This window comes from Acanthochromis polyacanthus, chromosome 1, assembly GCF_021347895.1.
Source record: "Acanthochromis polyacanthus isolate Apoly-LR-REF ecotype Palm Island chromosome 1, KAUST_Apoly_ChrSc, whole genome shotgun sequence".
NCBI classification, from domain to species: Eukaryota; Metazoa; Chordata; class Actinopteri; family Pomacentridae; genus Acanthochromis; species Acanthochromis polyacanthus.
In genome coordinates, this window is record NC_067113.1 from 18,834,588 (window position 1) to 18,860,449 (window position 25,862).

Consider the following 25,862-nt stretch of genomic DNA (forward strand, 5'->3'; position numbering starts at 1 on the left):
AAAAGGACTGACAATTGGAAAGATATGTGGACTGCAGACGTTTCTGTGATAGATCAGAAACAATCATAATCTTGGAGAAAATATGTTTCCCTCAAAATGTACCTGAAAATACAGTTTAGTTGTATAGAAATGTCCAACCTGTTTCTAATAGGTGCTGGAATCTTGATTGTGACATTCAGGGACGGGATCTCAAAACGTAGCCAGGGTGAGGAACGTGTTCAGATGACGTGGTCCTGTTGGCTTCATGCAGCCTTGACCTCCAGCACACACTGGAGTGGTTTGCAGCCAAGCGTGAAGTGGGCGAGAACATCCTCAGCACTAGTGACGAAAATGGAGCGTGAGATAGACAGATCGGAGCAGCATCAACAGTAATGGGAACGTTGTGCTGGACTGGTAAAGAGAGAGTTGAGCTGGAAGGCAAAGTTCATTTTATGGCAAATATCCAGATTGTTTTCACCTGACAAGATCCTTGCTTGTGTTGTATCTACTCTCAGATGTACGTCGCTTTGGATAAAAATGTCTACTAAATGAAATTGTAGAATTGTTGTTCTCAATTAATGATCAATCTATGTTCCAACCGTCACCTATGGTCATGAGCTTTGGGTAGTGACAAAAAAATAATTCTACACTGGATAGAAGTGGCCACAATAGGTTTCCTCTAGGGCGACTGTATTTAGCCTTGAAGATAGGATGAAGAGCTTGAACATCTGGACAGATGCAGAGCAGAGTTACTGCTCCTTCAAATCAAAAGTACCCAGCTGAGGTGGTTTGAGCATCTGATTAGGATGCCTCCTGGGAAACTCCCTTTGAAGGTCTTCCAGGCAGACCCAACTGGGAGGAGACCCCAGGGTAGACCCAGAACTTTCTGGAGAAATTACATATCTCATCTGGACTGAGGAAGCTTTGAGGTCCCCCAGAAGGAATAACTGTTAATATGCAGAGATGGATGGATGAATGGATGTATGGATGGATCATAAGTTTTGGAGAGGTTTTGTGCCTGTCTTTCTTGGGGATGTATTGCATATTAACTACTGAGCTTTAGAGATGCTGGTATAGTGACAGTCAGTTTAGCTGTTTCACTGTTTTTAATCTTCATGCTAAGCTAAGCTAAATTGATTCTGGCTGTTTACAAGTGTGAGTACTATTTGTATTTAACACGTGCTAAGACAGCAAACATGCATCTTCACAAAAAAATGGCACTATTTCTTTAAGGTTTCAACTGTTTGGCCCCTATGTAGGGGCATATTCACTTGAATATGCCCCTACATAGGCTCAGTCTGGGCAGTTTCCCCAGACCCTGCCTCCTCTCAGTAAAGTCCTCCTCCCGTGGCTGACACTGCTGGCTCTGTTAAGATTAGATTTGAATTTATGAAGATTGCCTCACCTGGCACACTGCTGTAATCTATGCTGGTGTAGTAATTCACGTTTAGGCCCTCATTTCCAATGCAGTCAAGAAGACCCATATTTCACCATGACAATGTAATCACAGGTCCACATTAAAAAGTCATTATTGTTTAAAATCGTGGGCCTGACTGAGAAAACACTGACTACACTATTGGTGTCTTTCCCATTCACATGGATGTTTACCTAAGAACAGAGGGCGCTGTGATTTAGAAGCACGCTTGCAACCTTATTGATCACGCCAGGGCCTGAACACACACCACACACTGTCTGTTGGACCCACTTGTGCTTTTTGTGCTGATTAGCAGGTAATCTCAGTAACAAGCTTTGATCCCTGCAGATTAGCGGAAGGATAACTACGCAACATGTTTGTTCTGATAGCTCAGACATGCTATAATCCATCTTTGCTTTCCTGCCCAGTGGTCTCAGATGTGAAGTTTTTCATGGATTTTACTCTATTTAGCTGTAATAAAACCCAGCTTTGTTTAATGCTCCAGGTCAGGCTACGTGATTTAAGAGGTAATGGATCCAGTTAAGTGTTTTATATCCAGAAAACAAAAACAAGCTTTTCATTTGTTAGCGTATTTTCATCAGGTTGAGATACTGGCTTATAAATAGTTCCTGTTTGTGATTTTGCCTTTAACTCTTCACTCTCATTTCATACAATTTTAAGCTTTCATCTTGATTTCACTGCACGACAGAGGGAGGAGGGAATCATTTCTTCACTATAAGACTGCATAAGTCCTCAGGCACAGTGTTTTACAGTTGACAGCTCAACACACGAAACTAGCTTTGATCCTGACCCTGGAGGTCCTTGTCCTTTACTCTCTTTCGGTAACAAAGTAAAATTAAAGAACAAAGAAATGTTAGGTTCATCTCATATGATCTTGATATCGTCTTTCATGTTTTGAAATCATGTCTTGCGGGTGGTAGGTAATAGAGATGCTGTTGTTGTGCATGTCAAAGGAACAGTACGTTTTTATCTAACTGGCACCCTCGTAAATTTGATCAAATCAGTGCCTGAAGGGTTTTGTTTTTGTTTTTTCCACATGAAGCACATTGTCGTACCTCCGCCTGACCTTATCAGGATGCATTCATTGGTGAACCATTATTGACCTTCCCCCTCCACTCAGACTTTAATCAGCATGATTTCAGTAAGGATCAATAACTTCTTCCTTTCATGTTTCACACTTTTCACTATTTTTTTTTTTTTACAAATCAATACACTGCATGATGTGTTGTTCTGCTGCCACCCCCTCATCCTCACTTCACACATCGTCTTCATTCAGCTTTTACTCCTCTGAAAATGTCAAGTAAAGTGGCATCGTCTTCTCTTTTTTCTCAGTAGCAAAATTACATTTAACATAGACTAAGGAGATTAAGCCTGTATGCAGCATTAGAACTGCAATTACACTGTGAGCATTTACTTAAAAGGCAAAATTCTTATGAAGTGAACCCTGCAACAGCCTTTGGTGCTCCTTGATCCTTTTAAATGGATTTTAACATAAAACCGATGTTACAGATGTAGTATTTCAGCAATAGAAGGGCAATGTGGTTTCTATGAAATGCATATCCAAGCCCAAATCGATGGGGATTGCAGAGGCTTTGTTAGTGCTGAAGCTTTGTTTTCTTCTAGATTTATGATCGTTGTGGGGAGTTGGCAGGAGCCTGTGTGATTACTGCTTACACGCTGATTTATACCTCACTTTTAATTATCTGAGGGGTCTGCAGCTTGCCAGTGCCAATACATCCTTTCTTTTGGGACCAGGAGGGAGAAAAGAAGCCCTCTCTGGTTTCCACCCCGCCCGTTCTCTCTCTGTCTGTGGTGCGGATCCTAAACAGGGATCCACTGCGCTTCTGGCAGCGTCCCACTCCTCCCCAGAGCAGAGCAGACGGATGTCTCTGACATTCATACCCAGTGTGGGATCTAAGAGGAGGCTTCAAGGAAATATGAAGCTGTTGTCCACTGGACAAGTAACTCTAACTAACACTCCCCAACGGGCTATAAATTATACGGTTGCAAGAGTCACACAAATCACTTCCATAAGCCCATCTTCTCCAGTTACTCTGTACTTTTTCTTTTTATGAAGTCCTTTACTGTGAAATTACAATAGGCAGGTCTCATTTCAGCATGAATTGATTTTCCCGACTCATTTAGTATTCACTTTTCATACAGTATATGGTGTGTATGTAGGATCTAAAAAATCTATTAGTGCCCTTACACTGCTCCTAATTCTGAAAGTTAATTGGATAAGAATGCAACAAGTGACTTGTCGTTTCAAACACCATTCCCATGATTTATAAGTTATGATTAATTGTCATGCAGTATATTCTATGTTACACTGGAGGCTTAGATTGGACACTCAGGCCATTAAATCTTTGGTACAGAAAGTATGTTATGATATTAAAGAGACGCATACTAGTCAATCTCTTTTTTACCCTCTGGGTTTAATTTCAAATTAATAATATGTGTGCAAAACACTAATCACTGTACTTATTGTTCTTAGTCCCTTAAACAAATTAAAGCCTCCTTAACTCAGCATTTAAGCTGAACAATTAATATGGGATATATCATGAGTTCCGCTAGCTAATGTACATGTTAATCTGGCTATATTTTTCTATAAATTATTGTTCAGCCGTAATTACATTTTTTCTCATCCCTAAAATTGTAAAGTCACATTATGGATCCAAATGCATAGCCACTAGTTGGTGCCATTACGGCTTAAATTAAAAAAAAAAAAAAACTACACAACAATAGAAGAGAGAGTGCAATGAAATAATGTAAAGCCTCTTACACATTCAAATTATATATTTTGGCCAATTCTGCATCATAAGCAGGACACACCACATCTTAAAGACGTTTAAATGATGTTTAAAGTAACAGATCTGTTAATCATGATAGTAACCAGCTTCATCTCACAGAGTGACATGTCTTAGGTTTAAGTGCAGATCATTTCAAGCAGGACTCTTTTGTCTTTGTTAATTATTTTAAATGTCTGTCATTAAGAGGTCCTTTGGGGGAGGAAAGCAGTTATGTGTCTATTTGAACTTTATATCAGCAGCCAGGCTGACTCCCTATTAATCCTGCTGTTGTCTCAAAGACCTGTTATGTGTCTACTCCCACAATCAACAACACAAGACCAGCGATTGTGAGGGGGCGTTAATGAGTTGGAGGTGAAGAGATACAGCAAACAACCTAATCTGTGCTTATCATACCTCTGTGTCATTATGCATATTTTAAATGTCTGCAGCAGCTTCATGCATAGACTTCTTTCATGAGGTGATTTCCCTTAATTTAGTGCAGTTTCACTCACAAAAGACAACAAGGCAGTGCACTGGAAAAGCAAAACTCAAACTGAATAATTGAACAAAGAAAAATTCACTCTAGTCAGGGATGTATAATACAAGGAAAATAATTAGCTTTGATCAGATGTAATGGAAACAGCACGATGCATTGTGTATTTTGCCCTTACTTTTAACCCAAACCCTTGATACCTGAATTAATTTAGAATTAAATTTAAAAATTGTGTGTTTTTTGCTTTCCAGCTGATGCTAAAATAAGTGTAGATTAATTTATCTATTACACATAGAACATAGATAAATAGATATGTAATAATAATACATATATAATAATTGGATCCCACGCTGACCGGCCCTATGAGAAACCAGTGCTTGCAAAAGGTTCCGAGGTGCTTATTGAATATGCACATCTGGCATTGGGGGAATGGATGCACTATCTCGGCTGCAGTCTTAATGAAAGCGGTAAAGGGGGTTAAAATGTGTTAAAGTATTATGAAAGATTAATAATTTTATGGTTTTCAATGTCTTTAAGTCCCTTTTCAGTGCTGACTGCTGCTATCTCAGCTGTAGGGATACGCACATTACAGTGACTCATGGATCTTGTTTTGTCACACATATCCTCATTTCCTTGCATAGTGTCTTCATCCCATTGTTTCTCATCTTTTCTCCTGTCTCCTCACCTCAGCTCACTTCAATTCATTTCAAAATTTCATAGTCTAAAATAAATTGTATATATCACCTGATAAGCTCAGTGTGCAGGATTATGTTTTGGTGTTAGCAGGTGAGGCGTCCGAGGGGCTCCTCTGATTCTCCTCCACACAGGGGTTTGTAATGAGATTAGTGAAGATCTGATTAGAGGAAAAGAACATTGTAACTCTTGGAAGATTGCGACTGTGAAGAATTCAAAGCTTTACCTTGAGACAACTGACAACCTAAGCAGAAATCTTTTGACCCCGGGTTTAGCTTCCACATCCTGGATCCTTGATGTTCACTAAGTGAGACTAGGTGTGTGGAGGTTTGTGGTGAGGATGGTGGGCACAGGGGGACGGCTGGTGTCACGTTGATGGATTAGTCCTCTCATTGCTAGCTCCAGCGATTAGGTCAGCAGCCCAAGAGACAGCAACATGTTTGCTGTGAAATGCTGATGCTAGACTTACCTACAGATTGTAAGTCACTGCATCACTGCCAAGCAGGGCCGCACACGCTCACCGAGGTGCAGCGAATAATACAATGATGCCCCTCAGAGAGAAGGGCAGGAGACTTCAGAGAGTCGAGGCAGTTTATTCAGTCAAATCTGCTCTCTTTGATGAAGGTCTGAAGCTGACATCCCCTCTGTGCTCAAAGCCCATGTACTCTAAACCCATGCACAGCTCCGTTCTTTTGCTCTCTGTAAGTGAGAAAGTGCAGAGTGGCAACAAAGATCCACACACGTTTAACTGCTCAGCTCCCGCATCGCCATCCGTTTTCACAATAATGCTATTCCCCTCTTCCCAGCAGCCCACTTTCATTTGTTCAGTAGTGAATTCTTTGGCTGTTAAACTGAAGGATTGACTGTGGTGCTTGTCAAGCTTTTATCTTTTGCCCTGATTCATTTTCATTTCTTCTATGAAAGGGAGGATGGAGCGGCATTCCAGTGCCATTATTTTTTCGGAGACAAGACGATCTTGCTGCAGAATCCCAAGACATATCATCTTGTGTGAGTCATACCATTGTTTATCTAAGACGTTGCAACATTGCCATGCTAAGAGAGATGATTACACTAGAATTTTATGGACTATTACAGAGGAAAGCGACAGAGCTAGTGACCACGGAGTAATGACACTCATCTACACCACACCAATGGATTTAACAATACATAAATGCGATTACAGAGGAAAAACTGTTTATTCCTGCCTTATTACTGTGGCAGAAATTGCATTATATTTTTTCCCATAACAACCCAATTTTCTATCAGCGGACCATTTCATAAGTGAACCAGCTTGTCTCCCTCCATTTAAGGGAGAATTGTTCTACTGATGGCCATTTCCTGTTTCTGCTGTTTCCAGCAAGTTCTTAATGAAAGAGTCAGTCGGATTTCCGGACATGTCCAACAGCCTTATTAAATTTTTTGTCATCAGCAAAAATGAGCAGCAGATCTTCACAATTCATTGGTCCCATTGGTGCACATCAAGGCTGCAACCTTACAATAAAAAATGTGACTTTTTTCCGTTTCCATATGAAAATGAGCATAAAATAATACTTCTAGAACAGGTTTTATTATTCTATTACCATAATTATATGAAGAGGATTTGTTTCCCTGCATGGCATTTCCGTATTAGAATTCATATACGTTAGCCGCACAGTCGTTGGTGTTAACTCTTTTGGACAGAAAACAAAAGGATTTGACTGAGGGGAACTCCTGCAGTAGTAAAAGCCTCAGCCATGCGAAACGCCACCACCGCAGCATCATAAAGATAAGGAGACAGGTGTTTTCTCTGCTCTCCAGCCATGTGCCACTGTGTTGGCTTTTGTCTGAACACACACACACTTCTTTGGATGGATGCCTTTTATGGCTCGCGTCACAGAGAAATACACTTCTATTTCGCCTGATTGCTGTTGCCTGCTGGGCAGTTATCATGCTATTGTCACTGTTACATTGGTGGAACTAATGGATCTGATAGGAGCGTGTTTGCCAAGCCCTATACATTTGATTACAACACTGTTATGCATGTGTCTTTGCTGTAGAGCTACATGCGTTCAATTTTCAAAATAAACCATGATTTGTATGGCTGATACAATGGAGAGAAAAAGAAATTAATTCATCTTAATGAACTGAAATACTTCCTAGAGAATGACACTGGCAGACAGTAATGCTGCACAGTTGTATAAATACAGTGCAAATTAGCAACTGGATGTGGCTGCATTTGTGGGAAACACACTGAAGAATTGATAAAGACTGCCACCCTCCATGCTGAAAAGAAGACACGTCTGCCCTCTTCAGGCCTGGAATATAATTTAGATATTTAGAATATCTAATCTAATGTAAGTGATCAGAATCAGCACCATGCTCTCTGAATGTCAGAAAATCCAATTAACCCGACAGGTGTGGCAGGTGCAGCACTGGGTGTATCACAGCAGGTGGACTTTTTTTCCTTCCCTTGTCTTGTGTTTTTTTTTTCCTTCCTCCGAGGCCCTGGAGGAGAATCTCTAACTGAACTCACCAGGTAACTTATTTGCAATTAGATTTGTTTTATTTGCCCCATTTCTCCCCACCAGCATCTGTAGCTGCTGCTGGAGCCAATTACTCCCTCAGTAAAAAAAAAAAAAAAAAAAAGAAGTGCAAAACAGCAATCTGGCTCTTGGTGTGTGTGTGTGTTTGTGTGTGGCAGTGCATCTGCAATTTGGGACAATTCCCATCCAGACACCAGGATCCTCTGGGGGACTCCCAGGAAATTACACCTTGCTCTCTTATCATTCCATCTTCCCTGAGCCTGTTGAGCTTCCTCACCATCTCCCCCCCACCACACCTGACACAGTTCCTCCGCCACTATATGCCACCAAAATGTTACAGCAGCCCAGGTTTTGAAAAGTCATTTCATTTTTCACTCTTGTCTGGGACTTGCAGTAATGGGCTCCTCTCACTCCACATGGTTTCATCGGTAATACACATTCAGAGCAATGCTTGCTGGCCTTCTACGACCTCAGACAGTGGATGCAATTATGACAGGCCTAATGCCCCACTGAACTGCACCGCCAGAATGCTTTTAGCCCGGCAGAACCCTGTGCTGCGCTGTGGAGTTAACCCTTTCTGATCCCTTCGAGATTTAATTTTAAAAATGACATCATTGTTAGACTGAAGGCAAAAATGGAATGAAATCAGAAAATAGAACCTCCATGATTCCCCGCGGGCATGTACAGCAATACTGAAAGTGTTACATTCTTTCACTGAGAGGCTTTCAAACTGAATTGTAGAAGGATTATACACGGACCGCCTAAATCTTCAGACCAGAACCATGAAGAGTCTCACAGTAAGCCTTGCCATTCTATTCAGAGATCTTTACAGTTGAAATAGGATGAAAGCTGGGATCAGAAATTCAAGGTTAGGTGCATGTTGTGCTGAGCTTTTCCTCCTTGATGCTCCTACAACAGGAAGTCAAGAGAGAGGCATGTTAAACCCCATATATCGAGGAGTGAGCAGCAGGTGAACTGAAAGACAAATGTTTGGCTTTAGAGAACCACCTGCTGCCTCAGAGGTGATTCCCTCTGGGATTCATCGGCATCTCTCGAGAGATGTGACCGACACATAAAATGGTCCACAATGCATTCCCAAGTCTGGAAATCCTCTGCAAAAAGGTAGTGAAGAGCTCCATCCTTCTGTGGATCAGTGTATGGCTTAAACTGAAGGAGGGTCTTCACTTGAGACTTCATCCTACATTGTGGCTTTTTTCAAATCTCAACAAACCTCTATTAAAGCTGAAATCTTTTTACAGACTGTAGTAATAGTGACTCTGCAACAAAGATGTCACTGTTTGCACTTATATTCTAAAATATGCAATCAGCTTGGCACAAAATTTACAGATATCCATGGCTCCCAGATGATAAATTCTGATTAATTTGTTGATCCACTGATTTATTTTTTTTTCCTCTAATGGCAAAATGAGGTTTACACTTGATGTCTATCAGGGGGACTGCAATGGAATTTTGGTACAGACGTTAATACCTCCGTCAGGCTGAATTTTAATAACGTAATAACTTTCAGATCAACCTCATCTATATTTTGTGCTTCGAGCAAAATAGCAAATGTTCGCATGAAAACACACACCCTAAGATACAGAACATGATAAATATTATACTTGCTAATCATCTGCATGTTAACATTGTCACTGGCAGCAAATATTAGCATTCAGTACAAGTACAACCTCCAAAGTCTGGCTGTGACTCTTTGCTTTGTTGTTTAATTATGGTGAAGACTCTAAAACGTTTCTGAAGAACCCTAATACACTTTATCAGTCTGAATTTTAGGCTAACATGAATAAAAGATGTTGATTACTTACAACCTTTGTCAAAATGCATGTCTTGGATTTGGTTGTTTTACTCAAGATTTCACTCATTAAGTGATACAATAACTTGAGCTCAGAATTGCAACATTTTAATTCAACCTTGAAATAGGAAAATCCAGTAAAATCCTTTTTGAAATCAGGAGATTTTCTTGACTGATATAAGAATGAATGATGCAAAACAAAAACAGATATTGCAGTTGAGATATGAATCATTATTTTAGTAGAAATTGTGATTTTTGAATTTCTTTTCCACTGAAACAAATATAAAAAACATTTTATGATTATTTTCAGTCTGTACCAAACAAGCTTGTTACCTTCTGTCTGGAGAATATCATTTGTAGGCCAGGACATCTCAGTAGCACAGTGCTTCATTTATAATGTATGTTATGTTGTGACACACTTTACCTTCATCAAAAATTTGCAGGTCATGCGACTTGGGTGTTGCACTTCTCCATAGTGCAATTTCTATAACATTTCAAGTAATTGTTCAGCCCTGTATGCAATGTCAGCCAACGACAGTAGGGATAATTTACAATGACTCAGGAGTCTTAAAATAAGAGGAATTAGAAAATCACTATATCACAATTTTTGCATTTGCATTAGTGTAAGTTCAGTGCAGTATATAAATGCCATAAAGACTGAGTCTGGACTGGTCTTGTTGGTTTTGTATGTTTCCTTCATCAATATACTCCTCCCTTCATGATATGGCAGTGAAGCATTGAAATTACACCAGGAAGCAGCATGTGGTTTGGATACATCCTCCAGCAATAAAACCAATATTGCGAGATAATTATCATGGATTTTTTTACAGTATGTCCAACGCACTTCTCCTGGAGGGGAAACTGTCAAGCGTTTGCAGATGAATTTTAGTTTTTATTAGCTCACAGTAAAACACTGCCTTAGTATATCTTGTATGTAGTACCATCGTCTGGCTTTATTGTCAAGGGAACCTGCAATAAAAAAATAAATGCATCAGTAGTTGCATACTAATGTCATGTGCAACATAACGGATATAACACAGCATGTAGTAATGTTGTTATATGGTTTGCTTTATTTGTGAGATACAACTGATGATGCTGACCTGCAAATATCAGGATTGAAAATATTCCAATCTGTAATCTGCCACTGCAATAATTTAGTTGGTAACAAATACACTTTAGTACCAAAGCAAAAGCAATACATTGCAGATAAAGAGTGACACTAATAAGTAAAATAGTTGACCATTGCTACTACTAAAACAATTCAGTAAATACAGTTTTAGGTTAGTGTCATATTTTCCTTATGCTAGTTTAATTTTGTAAATAGTCTATTTGCAACCTAAAATATATCACAGAACTTAGTGATTGTGATAGACCTTTCATGTTCCAAATAGAATTTTTATTGAGTTAATTGACATTAAATTATTACATCAAAATAATATTGTGTGTAATATAAACTCAAATTCCCTGAGCTACTCAACAGAAGTAACAGATTTTTTTTTTTTAATTTGGCAGCTTTAGAACTTCACATGGTTTTAATCATGGTAATAATTTTGGTAATGCTGAAACATTTCTTTCAAATCGTATGAAAATAATAGTTGAAACTATTTCATTTCATGAATTTTATGTCAGTCACTAAGTAGTAAGTAACAGTTACTTTGATTATAGTGGGAAAGCTTATTACTCAAACTCAGAGTAGTGTGTTGGTTGAACGTAATTTAGTTATTTGCCATAATTTTAAAAGACTGATGGAAATCATTACACACAATAACTAGTTCATGCAACAAATGTTTATAGCTTTTATTCTTAGCCGTAGTACGTTAGTTTTATTGTAAGTGGCTGGGGACCAACAGGAATGATGGGCACAAAGGAGGGATTAACATGTTAAGGTTCCTAAACTGCATTAAAGCCAAATTACCGTTATGCATCACAGCCCCTGAACTAAGCTTATCCTGAGGAATGGCCCCCAAAAATACATGCTACACAAACTATAGGGCAGCAGTGGCTAATTATTTTAACATTTGTAGCAGGCACAAATCCACTAGCAGCTGTTTCCAGCCAGCCACATGTTTTTTCTCAGTTGAATTTACTGTGTCCAAGGTAATTCTGCAGTTTTAGTGCATTTTACCTCAGTATTGTATAGCACAAGCGCAGCAGTACATCCCAGCACTCACACCAAGTTAGTCTCTCTGACTGCGTCTTTGCTGCCTGACAGAATGAGCCATGGCTGAGCAGGTGGGATTGTCCCGCCGCAGAGATGTATGCATCAGGAAGCTGTAAATCCTCCACCGCCTTCCATTTGTTTACGCCTCCTGTTTCCTGCCAAACAAACTACTAGATTTCCCTTGGGAGCTCCCGACCCCCCCACACGACGTCCTCAGTGGACATGCTTTACGGGCGTCACAGCCAGATGAAAACAGTTAAAACACCATTTTTAAAAAGGTGCGCTGGTGTGGAGGGGAGAGCAGGGCTTAGATTCAGCTCAATTATTTGCACAAAACGAGAGGATGTGCTATAAATCGGCATGCCGATCATCCCCGTCATTCCCTTTTGAATAAACGCCCTGATTCATTTCAACAGCAAGCAATTATGCTCAAATTTTATTTGAATCCATCTCCTTATTCATGCATCAAAACCTACATCGCTGGGGCAGGTGGCAAAGGGATGGGAGTTACTGTAGGATGGGAAAGGAATACCTCAAAGCAGCATCACAATGCCAACGACATTAATGTAGTACAGCTGCATTCTTTCACTTTTTGCTTAGTATCTTATAATTATATCAATCAAATGTGTATTTTATTAACATTAGTATCATTATTTTGGTGCTTTTTATTTATATCCAAGCTCTTCTGTTGGGCCAAGCTCAAGCTATTTATACGAAGTGTATGCAGTACTTTGTCATTTAAAACAAAATTCTGTCAAATCTGTCCATCACAGTTGGATCCTGTTAATGAGGTGCACTCAGAGGCCACAACAAGCTTCTTTTTTTTGGTTTTTTCACACTGATTTGAGGTGGTTTCACAGGAACCAGATCTCGTCTAAAGCTTGTTAAAGTGTTTGTGTGCAAGTGTGCACCTAATATTTGAGTTTTATGTCTCTGTGCCAGAATGTTTTATTAACGTGGCGCCTCACAGACGAGTTGACATATTTCACTAGTGAAGGACGTGACCCTGGTTGTTTATTTCCCATGATGAAATTGTCCAGAGGTTGATGACTCCGTAAATAAACAGTTCATGGAGCAGCAGCAGCAGCTCCTCGTCTTCCGGTGGCCAATGTAATTATTACTGTGTAATCATCACAGGGCAGATGTAGCTGTTTAGGTGTAGAGACTGTTTTTTTTAAACTGTAGCAGTTCAAGGAGATTTAAGATCACCACCTCTGTCTATTGAGTGATCGCTTTTAATACGGCCTTACCTTAGTCTCAGTTATCTAATAAACTAATAATACAGAAATTAAAGGCATCTTATGTTAGCGTTGTAATGTTTTATTGTGGGCTGCATGGAGTTTGCATGTTCTCCCTGTGCATGCGTGGGTTTTCTCCGGGTACTCTGGCTTCCTCCCACAGTCCAAAAATATGCTGAGGTTAATTGATAACTCTAAATTGTCCGTAGGTGTGAATGTGAGTGTGATTGTTTGTCTGTATATGCAGCCCTGCGACAGACTGGCGACCTGTCCAGGGTGTCCCCTGCCTTCGCCTGAGTCAGATGGGATAGGCTCCAGCACCCCCCGCGACCCTATGAGGATAAAACGGTGTATAGAGAATGGATGGATGGATGTTTTATTGTAAATACACTGCAAGAACTTAAAATCTTACCAAGTCTATTTGTCTTATTTTTAGTCAAAATGTCTCATCCCACTTGATTTAAGATAAATTAACTTAACAAGTGACATTTCAGCAAGACGGAGGGACTTGATTTAAGACAATATATCTTAAATATCTTAAGTCAAACAATCTTCAAATTATCTTGTTTTGAGTTTTATTTTACAAGAAAACTCAAAATAAGTTTGATACATCTCAAATTAGGAGGTTACATGAAAGCAAAAATCTATTTTTGAGTGATTTTTATTTAAGACACCTAAACTTGACAATCCTGGTAAAATATAGCTTAAAATAACTTTTCACAGCTAATTTTAAGATCTCAGTATTCTAAATATCATATCTTATTTCAAGAAATTTTACCAAGCCATTTTTCACTTGTTCTATTGGGAGATTTTTTCACTTATTTCAAGGTAAAAAAAAAAAAAAAAAATTCCTTGAAATAAGTTTTTTTTTCGTGTTTTGAGAGGGACATTTTTTCCAGTGTATAAATTATGTCGGTACAAAGTACAATTATCTTCCTAAAAAATCTGTTTTCTGCCTTAAAAGCTTCAGTTTTTGTGTCCTCTCCACTTCTAAAACTCCAATTCCCACCCTTGTTCATGCTTCACTGCACAAAACATTTCAGTTTTACATGAAATCCTGACAAGACAGGTCAAAAATTCAGCAATCGCCATGCCATGACAAGAACACATCATCGGGGCCTCACTAACTCAATTACATTCCATATGCAGACCTGGTCACAGAAAACTTAATCAGATACTGACAATTATTGGGCAGCTGTCTGTTATTACCCGAACAGCTGAAAACTTGCCCGAAACACAGACAGGAAATCTGGCGACAGCAGCTTTCATTAGTGATTTTCTTCTTGTTCCTTCATGTATTTAGAAAATCATTTGTTACAATGAACTCGTCATTCCAGTATCATTATGTGAAAATGTCTTCATTAGTGTGTCACATGATAGGTTCAAGAGTACAATAGTATGAGAGGATTTATCCCCTAGTTCGTTAAAATTACCGGTTCATGTAGAGCGGTCAATATTCTACTCTCTTAATTAAGCGCTGCATGTTCTGTAAGTCACATGAGATGTACTTTTCTACATCAGCCACCTTTCCATGCTTTGTCAGCACAATTTACTGCATATAGATCCGCTGTATGGGCAATCTATAAAGTCCTCCCTCCTCACGCCCATGCAGCTGTTGGAAACTGTGTTGCAGAAGGAGAAATTAAAGAACCGAGAAAGCGTGGATCTATAAACATATTATATCCTGTTGTTAATGGAAATGTCATCAGCAGAAATCTCGCAGCTCTGCTGAGTGATGAGCCAATTTCCCCGACTCTCTCAAGCCAGTCACATGTAAAACTGCTTGAAAATTCCCAGGATTAAGTATGTACAGTTGCACCACTTCGCCACCAAAAACAAAATGACCAAATTTTCCAACCAATTAAATTTAAGTGCCTCTCATCCCAGTTTTGAATGGAGCACAGTAAAATTGGATTTGAGAATAAAAGTGGAGAGCTTCTCTTGGAGGATGAATAATGACAAATAAACATTTACTGTGTGTGGTCACTCCCTGATGGTCACTGGCCTTCTCTGCCCTTCAATAATACACCATAATACCCCCACACCCGCTTCCACCCGCCAACCCATCCACCCACCAATTGAGTTATCATAAAGTGAGGTGTGTGTCTCGGAAGCCTGTATCGGTGGTTGATTGACCATGACTCCCCCTGAGACAGCAGCACCACACCGGCACGGTCATATCTGTGGGTCAGTCAGTGTGAGAACGCTTAAACCTTAATTTTATCATTGCCGTTCTTCTAGTCTTGTGACATATTTATGCCTGTGTCTTATGATCTGATGAATCATGCAGCAGGAACTGATGGAATTAATATTTCTTCTGCATTATGTTTAAAAGCAGGAGTTGTTTTGAGTGTAGTTTGGCTGTATAGTGTTGGTTGGATACTGTGCTTCCCACCAGCAGATTACCATTTTACCTGCATGTGATTGAAGTGAAAAAATCGGTCCTGCAAAGAGCTTCAGAGTCAGAGGGGACATGGGAAAGTCACTTGTTTTTGCCATGAAAGCTCTCAGAAGCACAAGCAAAAGAGGTGCCAAATCAGCATGTCAGACATGATAGCAGTTCTGTGAATCTAATCTGATTTGAGCTACATGCTAACCTCAGCATGCTAATGTGCTTACAATGACAAATCTTTAACATGTGAATGTGGGGAGAGGATTTTTCATGTGCGTGACAACTTCCGAGTTAATCTATCTCAGAAGTGTTGAGTGATTTCCCTAAAAAACAAAAATGTCAGCCTCAAGATGTACAAAACATCTGGAGATCACAGTCAGTAGGATTTATTCTTTGGCAACCAGGACTGCTAGTGGAAATGCATTTATTAGCTTCTGAGATATGTCAATCCAGGCCAGAGTAGCATTGCTAGCCCTACAGACATGTCGCTACTAGCATACCTAAAAAAGAAATTAGATTAGCAGAGATTAGTTTATTTTCCATGAATTTAAATAATTATTTTATAAACAATAATCTGACAGTTTGACACTAAATTTAACTGAACTTTTAGCCACAGTTTAGTGGGTTTGATTTGCAATAGTATACGTATAGAGACAGATCTCTCAATGTCATTTTAATGTAGTATCCCAGAAGTGTTTTGTTGTTGTCAGTTTGGGTTTTCTCCTCCTCAGCTTCTCAAATTCAGGTTTAGATACTCATCTGACTGAAGTTTTCTGCTCACTACTTGCTTGTCTTCAGCTCATATTTGTAAAATCACTTGGTCTTAGTGTTTTGTTATGAAAGCCGCCCTCGTCATTTTTTTCATAGTGAAGGGAAAAAACATTAAAAACTGAACCGCTTTGATGGCATAGCCTACACCTGCATGATTACAGAGGAAGAGAGATAGGAAATGAGGATGAAATGATGAGCGGAAACATGGCTGGCGAGGCTGCAGGTGGCCTGTTAACACTTGAGTGTTATTGACACGTGGCATGCGGTCTGTTTTGAACTCCACACAGATATTAACCCAGTGACCTGCTTCACAAGTGCAAAAACTGTTGACTGGACTGATTGCAGTTGGCATGGTAACCTCATGATTCAGAGTGGACATCCTTAAATGTAACCCTAAGCTGTGATTGTGACTCTGTTCGCAGTATGACCATACAGTTTGTAATGACTAAAGCTATGTTAATGAGGTGTGGCAGAGATGCTGTGATTGTCTGCATCATGATATCCCACTTAGTGAGTAAGCTGTGTGTGTCACTGCTCCTGTCCTGTGCTCTGATATCACGCCTCATAAGAATTCAAAAGAGCTCAGACAAAAGCAGAAATAGAAGGAAGAAGAAGAGAGAAACTGCTTGAAGGAATGCCATGCTCGTATATGTGATAGATCGGGGAGTTTCAGGAGACTGAACATATGAGTCGGTGACATCTGTCACATCTGAGTGGCTGTCTCGTGTGACTTACAGGATGAAACCGTCAGATTCATGTATTAAGAAATAAGTTTTGTCTTCTGACATTTACTGTTGTCTCTCAATTTACCTCCCACACAAAGTCAACAAACCTGCGCTTCCCTCTTTGTAACCAGAACCCTACAGCACAATGCATCGTAGTATCAAACAGTTGTTTAAAGCCATTACTTGTTTCATTCCAATGTATTCAGATATTTAGTCAGAGTTTCGTGACTGAAGTTGTTGCAAAATCTTTCATTAAAAAAGGAACAATACTCTTATGAGCATTAATCAACAGTGGAAATATTTGTTTTCTGTTAAGTCTCACAGTATCTCTCAAAACCTACAATGACTGCCAATGAAAAATTGTACGTGGTGAAAGGTGTGTTTTTTTTAAACCCACATACAAATTTGTTCACCTTATCTTCACCTGATTTGGCAAAGCGATGCTGGAACACATCTGTCACAGGTTAACATCTTTAGATTTTCCACAAGGGGGTGCAAGAGTCGAGCAAAAAATAATGAGCTCAGCAGAGGTGCTGTATGATTCACTCCTTTTAATCAGCAGTTCCTAATGAATTGATTTTGACACACTGTGGCAGAGAGTAATAATTATAAACCCAGTTAAGTGGATGTTTTCATTAATAACTTTTAGGCCAAGCTCTGCAGAGTTGGTCATGACTGAATATGTGGTGTATTCCATATGTGAACCCTTTATAATAACCAGTAATGAGGGTTGAAGTAATAATGCCCCCGCTGATGTAATTACCCATGGATCTTTGGTGATTCACACACTAAAGAATTTTCTCCTCATCAGTAAAGGGGGCCAGTTATTGCAAAGCACTGCTGGAATGAGGCCTGACCAAAAGGAAATCACAGAGTGTAAGATGATGTATAGATGTGTCATAATCGTAGCTGGGGGACGTGCGTTACTGTGTTTACCTGGACAGTGTTTGTCAGTAAAAGTCACTGGTTCAGATAATTGAGTAAAAGAGACAGATGGTGGCAGCATTTACTGCTGATTACATGGAGGTCATAAACTTCCTCTCAGTAGCTGGGGGTGTCAGGACCAAGCCTATTAAACTGCCAGAGCCTGAATCGTAGAGGGATGCAGCTGCACCGGCAGGCGAGTGGAGAGGTTTAAACAGACTGCAGGCACTAACATCCAGAATGCAGACACAAAATATGTATATCTTTTATAAAATGCAAAGTTTCCTCTTGTATGTGGTATGTCATGTGAACTTGTGGTTCTGCAGGATCTTCAGACTGCCTTAGATCAAAGCGAGTCTTGATCTTTGCCTCACATCATTGGAGTTGGCACACTGCAGCTGGGGATGTAACTGCTGTCACTCACGCAGAGCAAAATATTCCATATCAGAGACCTCTAGGCTATAGCAAAATTGCACAGAGTGGCTGTATGTGCACAATGCAGGGAATATAAATAGTATATGCTGATGTAGGGCCATGCGCAGTGTCGTGAAATGACAGCAGGACACAAGAGAAGCAATGTTCCTCTGCAAACCTGCTGGACAATGCAAAATGCATTATTCCAACAAACGCCTTATTACATCATGGAAGATTAATGCTTGTATAGAAAGTCAAGTGGAGAAAAGTGCGAAAATGCAAATACAGATGATCCAAAAGCCTGTGGAGCTTTTAAGGATAACACTAAATGATACACTTGATTTTAATGTGCTGATAATGCACAGTGAAATTCAGAGGTTTATACTTATTTTAGAATCTAGTTACTTATCTACTGTGTTATTTACACCACCTCAAGAGGTAGGACCCTAAATGTCCATTACACAAAGCATCAACCTTAATTTAATATATTGGGAGTTTACTGCACTGCAATAACCCGCTGATGTTGAATTTATATCTGTGACTTTGATTCCGCTCTGCTCTCAGTCGTAGCGCCTGTTCACCATTCATTTACATTAGTTTGGTGTATTGGCTTCCCTGGGAGTGGGTGCTGTGTTTACTGATCACACTGATGTATTTGTCTACCAACTCCACAGGACAGGCAATCCATATTCCCATTACAGGTAGATTTCCATTCTTGCCCAGTAGAATAGTGAGCATTAATCAATATGTTTGTCAAAGTGATTGCCAGCATATGTACAAGAAGTTGTTGGAGAAGGATGTGAGCAAATGATCTTCAGCTTTGTGTGGCCAGCTAGTCAAAAAAAAAAAAGTCAGTCCTCTCGACAGTAATTTTAAATTGTAATGTCAGAGAACCAGACAGCAGTTGGCAAAATGCAAATCTGCACCATTGTTGAGCAGTACTCCAGTCTGTAATAGTCAAGGCTGCAGTCACTGTAGAAGACATCTTATTTGCACCAGACATTTTGGCTTGTCATAGTTAAAATAGCACAGATGTTACTAATAACAATAAAAAACGACGCTTTTTTCAAGTGTACCACGGTGACAGTGAGCCAAAATTCAATATACCAGCACCCTGAAAGTTAAGCAGCAAAATGGAATTCCCTTATTTGATTTTTATGTGTATTTTCCTGCTGTGACATGTGAACTGCCATCTGTGGGGGAAAAAAAAGTCTTCCCGGTAAAGAACAGAACCAGCAACATTGTAAAAGATGCAGAACATCTTCTTTATAGAGTTAATAACAAATATACTGCTAGTTGTTGGACAAAGGAATGATTCATTACATAGCATTGTCTACAAAAGTGTATTTTTCTTCCAAAATGCATTTATCTTCTCTATAAACCTTTATACACCAGTGTTTTATCTCTTAAAATGTCCAATAAATGTTTAGTTTATTAAAGCATCCTGGAGTGTATGTATCGATCAGTTTCAAGTGTTTCAGGTGAGAGTAAATTCCAGATCACCAATTCTCTTTCTGCGGTAAATATTGTTTAGCTTAAAGGCGTACTTCAGTGATGATGGGCTTCATTCATGGTCCTTAAAATTAATACCCATTGAGTTAGTTTAAAAGGTTTCCATTCTGCTGCTTGTTGCATTATTGTTGTCGCACATTGTTAGCACAGAGAGAAGAACAGGCGGTGCTTTCTCCTCACAGCTGAATGTCTCCTCCACTGGACCGGCCTGTAATGAGGAGATGGAGCCCACACTTTTTCAATTAGGCTCTAACATGGTGAGTTAGCTTGTGGCCCCTCAACTCAATCACCACAGAAGCTTTGCTTACTTTCTCCCTGCACTGTGACACAACTCTATTGACGCCACAGTAAAGCGAGCACAATTACCTGTCTCTTTTCCCCAGTGCTCAGGGCGGAGGGGGATGAGGTGGCCTGCATCAGCATAATCAAGTCCCAGAGTGAGATGCTGTTAGTCCAGAATGAGCACTGTTTACAGTTCCCCGAGTCTGACCTGCAAGTGCAATTTTAATGCCCTCTGATCTCCCATCTAGCAGCATTCACAACCATTAAAATCCCATCCTGCTTAGACAGGTGCATCGGACACTAATGGAGACTGACTCTGGCCATTTGCTTTGTGTTAGCCCATTCATTTCTGGCCACCAGGCTGGTGTCCAAATGGAGTGAGGGTGGGTGGGAGTGCTGCTCTCAGAGTCAAGACCCATTCATGATCCCCTGGATCATTCATGGATCAAGTGCCCTGGCCATACTTCTTTTTCTCTTCTCCCTCTCTCTCTGCAGGCACAGGTTGGCCCCACATTAATGTCGATTAGCAGAGTGTGAAGGGAAGTGTGCAAACATCCAGAGGAGGCACTCCTCGTGAATAAATATTTGTTGCCCTGGTTTGGATAGTGAGTGTTTTCTCTCAGTAAAATGCATGTTTCTAATGATGCCCTGTTTGCATCGGCCGTCTGGTTTGCTTTACAGGATTTCCAAAAGCTTGGTTATGCTTTAAAAATGTCTGACATGCTAACACAGCATTTAGACTTGGTGCATAATTTTCATGCAATCCTCATTTATAAATCATTAGTGTGGTATGAATGCTTCAAATGATTCTTTAACACACTGTAGATTTACAGAATGTACTGCTTTGTGAATCCACAGTGGCAGAGACGAATAGCAGAATATAAGACAAGTTGATCTCATTGTCTACTACATTCAAATATACACGGTAGAACATGTGCCACGATTTTGCTTTTCATCATCAAAACATACATCTTTGCAATTTCCCCGTTCAAGGATTGGAGAGAGATCCAGTGTGCTGGCGGAGCTACTGTACGTGATCAGAGCAGGGATTGGTGCAGAGCTCTGCCACTCACACAGCAAATACTCTCAGACTTCCTCTGTCCTCCTTTCCTGGTGCAGCCTGGGAGGAGGGAGGGGAATGGATCTTTTCTGTGTGAGTCGCCGGCGCTCCCTCAGCCTGCTCCTTACCACCTGTCCTTGACTTACTGTGCACAGACGAGACTGAGGAAGCTGTGCTGCTCGCTCCACCTCTGCCACCTTTCTGTCTGTGTTCATGTGATTAGCTGCTGCTTTTCCTTCCCATATTTCACTCTGTGGCGCTTTCTTTCTACCTGTGGTGCTTCAGCGGAGTGGTGAAGGGAGGAACGTCTGTCCTCGGCCGGTGGAGCTCTGATGGGAGGCAGCGCTGACTCTGGCTGGGACTGGGGATGCTGAGCGGAGGGAGGGAGGGCCTGTTTGAGCTGGGACAGCAGCTCCAGCAGCAGGGGGAGTACCAGGCCGCCCTCCACTGCTTCCTCAGCTGCCTGCTAGGACTGACCCATGTGCAGAGCTTCACCTCTCTGCCCAACTGCTTACACCAGGTGAGCCAGATGGGAATACAACCACACACACAGACACACACAGACACACACAGACACACAGACACACACACACACACACACACACACACACACACACACACACACACACACACACACACACACACACACACAGTGTCTTCTTTGTCTTCCACACACCAACATGAGTGCACATGCTCATTAGGTGCACAGCTGTACAGACACATTCGCATCATGTCTCCATTTGAGCATCATAAATTATCACACACCACAGCACACAGGGAACATTCAACCTTGATATCTCAAACACCAATGTCAAATCTAACAGCACAGTCCATCATGTGTCTCTGTGCTGACACTGTAAGATGACTTCTGTCCCAGCAGGACTGATGGTGTGCTCGCTGCTACATGAGGTATTGGATGCAGCACCTAATATGCAGCAACAGTGTTGTTAGACAACTCACTTTGTTCGAAATATTGTAGTATCCAGCCGATGTCTGCCCCATTGTGTTCGGGCTACGTTTGAGGTCAGTGGCATGATGTGTAGCCAGGCCAAATCTTAGCAGATTGCATAGTGGGTCGCTTTACAAGGCCCTCCTACAAAGGCAGAGCTGCAGTTTTAATTCTGCTTAGTGCCTGAAGGAATGTCCCCCATGTCAAAACATAGCCTTTACTCCAGAACTTTGGAACGAGCAGCGTGATGTTGACCAGACCAGTGGTGCTGCGAGGAGAGCAGAATTGCATGTTTTGACAGCTCATGACTTCATGCTGGGGAATGATGTTGGAAATGAATTATTTAATGCTTACCCGTGTCACTTGGTTGTTTTTTTTTTCTGTGCTTTACAGATTGCAGAACTCTTCATCACTGAAAAGAATTGTATCCTTTCGCAGCAATATCAGAAAAAGTCCCTTTTTGCTCCCCATTTCATGCTTTCCTTATCCCCGTCCAATGCGCCTTTAGCGAGCAGCTAACTATGAAACTAGCTTTTTGGCTCTCGGAGGCAGGTATGGTAAATTCTATCACAATAGAGGCTATAGTCCCTTTATAGAAAGCAGTGTAACCCGAGGGGGAATGAGTGGAGGTCTTTGAGGGAGTTCATTATAACACATTTGTCCCCGATTGCCACACGTTTTGTGTGTTGCCTGGGCTGTGTGTGTGCCTCTTAAGAGGATTTGTAGGCTCTTATCTCTGCACAACAGAGTGGGAGAGCACTAATTAACCTGTATATGCACTGACTAGCCTGTGCATCACCACTTCGCTGCTTCCATAAACTATAGACAGCATAGGGCATAGAGATAATAGAGAGGTGTTTCATTTCAGGATATATTACCTCCATGGCTCCTCTCCCTGTTACTGAGACACTCCAACACTTAACTTGCCAGCTCAGGTTATCCACCTCAGCAAAGGCTCTACCTCTCACTGTCCATTTTCCAAAATAGGTCGATTTACTGGGCTTCACTTCATCAATAGCCATCACAGTCTGCCCCTCTCAGCATGAAAACGTATCTGCCTCAGAGGGTCGTCTACCATGACAGGGTTAAATCTTTTGACATGCAACACATTATTACATTATTACATAAGGTCATTGTGGTAATGTCAAATTGTGGTCATTTGTGGCCGGTAGAGTTACGTTCTTTTACTTTTAGTGTAAACTTACAGCCTTGAAGATCTAAGCACCGTCGTTGTTGTTTAGTAGGTCAACAGCAGAATGGAAGAGTTTTAGATATTAACAAAGAAAAACTATTTACTGTTTTTATAATAAAATTGCAAAAATAGGACCACCATAGTAACTCAATTAAAGAGCTTCTAGTGAGTGTAGTCAATTATCGGATATGTTAGAGGTATGCTGTGTGCAAAGATTTTTCAGAAGTCTTGTTTGTTTCAGTGGCTGCAGTGTTTCTCATGAGCATCAGTAGCTGCAGCAGTGATGTTATGGTGTGGTTGTCCTCCAGGGAGGCAGGTGAAGGGTCAGACTGCTCAGACTGGGAGCAGGATGTGGGAACTCTGGAGTTTCACACAAGTAATGTATGAGAACAGAATCTGCAGCAACTCTTCGCATGTTGTCTCATGGTCTAATGCATGATTAGGAAAAAAAGCTGAATTTACTCATTCAAAGTACCTCAGCTTCGTGCTGCTGTGCTGGCTTCACTTCAGGCAAAGACACTGTATTAAGTGCAGTTGATAGCGATTGTGGCAGTGCAATGACCGCTTAGGGCTTGACGTATTGTTATCAGAGCTGGCAGTAGGCACAAGTGACCTTTGTCCACAGCCAGAAGTTCTTTTGGCTTCTGAGTGTTTACTGATAGGAGTTTCATGGAAAGAATACCGACCCATTTATATAGACTTTAATCTCAAATAAAAGGCTGTTATCTAGTGAAACCTTGGTTATATCCTGTCTTTATATTTTTATAGTTGATATGCAGCACAGAAATAGTCCTACTCATGTAGTAGAACCACATTTAGTCATGTCTAATTACATGATCTGTGTAATTCTACAGGAAATCTCGGTGTAATAGAGGCTAGAGTTGATTGTGTAGCTACTTTAGGAGGCTATTTCAGTGCACTCGCGCTGCACGTGCGATCTGACGTGCCTTTCATAGGTGCCGGTGTTGATGCAAGTTGCTGTCGAGTTTTGGAGTGCATTCCAATTACCGGCTCTGTGAAGGTTGTGTGGTGTGTGGATGCTTAGAGTGGAGGCCATTCCCAGGAGGGGATTGTGTGAGGTTCCTGTTGTTGCATTGTTGTGGTCCAGGCTGACTAAAAATAGCAGGCAGAAGTAGTGCTCTGACCTTTGGTGATGGCTGCTCCTCCCTCGCAGATGGTCCAGCTCATACCACCTTATTCCCTGCTGCCAGGTGACTCCCAGGAGCTGGGCCAGGTATAGCACATTTCTAATAATCCTGTAATGGAGCTCATGATTCGCTTAAAACATCAAACCAAAAATAGCTCAAGAACAATGTTTACTGAGGGATTTTATGATTAAAAATTCTGGATTTTAATGACAGGTTGCTATGTTATTTCTTACTGTCTTAAATTATTCAGCTGTGCATCCACTAACAGCTTTTTAACTTTCATCATTCCTCATCCTGTTTCAGTTTAGCTTTTATCCTTCCTCTCCATAACTGTGCTTTCCTTTCATAGAGGGTCAACTTTCCTGTCCGATTTGAACGGACCTGTGTCTTAATTTTCCGGCTCGACCTAAATGTTATTTCAGGAGTGTGCAGGGCTGACGTTATTCTCCTGGTCACAGAATGAAGGAAACCAGCTGTTGTGATTTTCAGCACCAAGATTAACTGATCCTCGAGAGTGGAAAGTTATTGCTCACCGTGTTAACTTCAACACACAAGCTGTAAATATTTAGCTGTATTTGTTATACATTGAAGTATAATTGACAAGCAGTACCACAGCAGTAATGAAAAGTGAAATACCAAAGATGGAATTTAGAGCGTTTTACACAAGCGGAATTGAGTGTTAAGTAGGACATTTAGGCAGGCACGGCTGTGTTTATTTTAAGCATTCTCCATCCCATTGGTCTTTAAATTCACCTGACAAGCGTCAATGGTGTCATTTTACAGTGGGACACTAAGTGCGCAGGATGCTTTACAAAGGGAGCTATTTTTAGGATGCTTTAAATAGAGACTCTTTTCATGGAAACAAAAAAAGGCCCTGCCAGTCAGGTCAATCAAAAGGAGAAAAGGAGACATTGAAATACGAATGCGATACAACAGAAATATGAGGTGTTATCTGATACACGTGAGATTCAGCATCTTCAGTGTGTCTGACACACAAAAACAGCAAGTCCTGACACAAAAACAAAGGCTACAGACACCGGTGAGTGAAGTCTGTCTCGAGGACTCCAGACCTGGAAATCAACAATGTGCTTTGGATTATTGCACACTCTGGTTGCCCACAGGGGTAGTTCTCAAGTGGTGTGAAAAAGGAAAAACGTGAGCTAGGCAACAAGGCTGTTTTTAACTTCAGCAACTGACTAATCCTGTTGACATCTGAGCCTGATCCTTCACCCATATAAACAGATGGAAAGGCCCTCCAGTTCATCCAGGCTGAAAAAATGTTCTATGAAGTGGCATTGATCGAGCTCACAGCTCTTCAGGGGAGCACAGGCAAGTACTTTTCCTATTATTGTATTAGTGAAATCCACTGGGAA

General features: G+C 40.7%; 1 protein-coding gene across 2 annotated transcripts in view; it reads left to right on the top strand.

Moving 5' to 3' along the window:
- The first annotated feature begins 6,379 nt into the window (after positions 1 to 6,379).
- c1h14orf180 (chromosome 1 C14orf180 homolog) overlaps positions 6,380 to 25,862 on the top strand; it is a 28,912-nt gene continuing 9,429 nt past the window's right edge. Inside the window, exons 1-4 of one of the 2 annotated variants that reach the window (XM_051950335.1) lie at positions 6,380 to 6,397; positions 21,486 to 21,720; positions 22,543 to 22,573; positions 25,732 to 25,818. In XM_051950335.1, the coding sequence (XP_051806295.1) occupies positions 21,568 to 21,720; positions 22,543 to 22,573; positions 25,732 to 25,818 (271 nt within the window). In that variant the 5' untranslated portion in view covers positions 6,380 to 6,397; positions 21,486 to 21,567. Of the gene's footprint in view, positions 6,398 to 21,244; positions 21,294 to 21,485; positions 21,721 to 22,542; positions 22,574 to 25,731; positions 25,819 to 25,862 lie in introns of those variants that run through there. The other variant, XM_051950343.1, reaches the window with a different exon arrangement.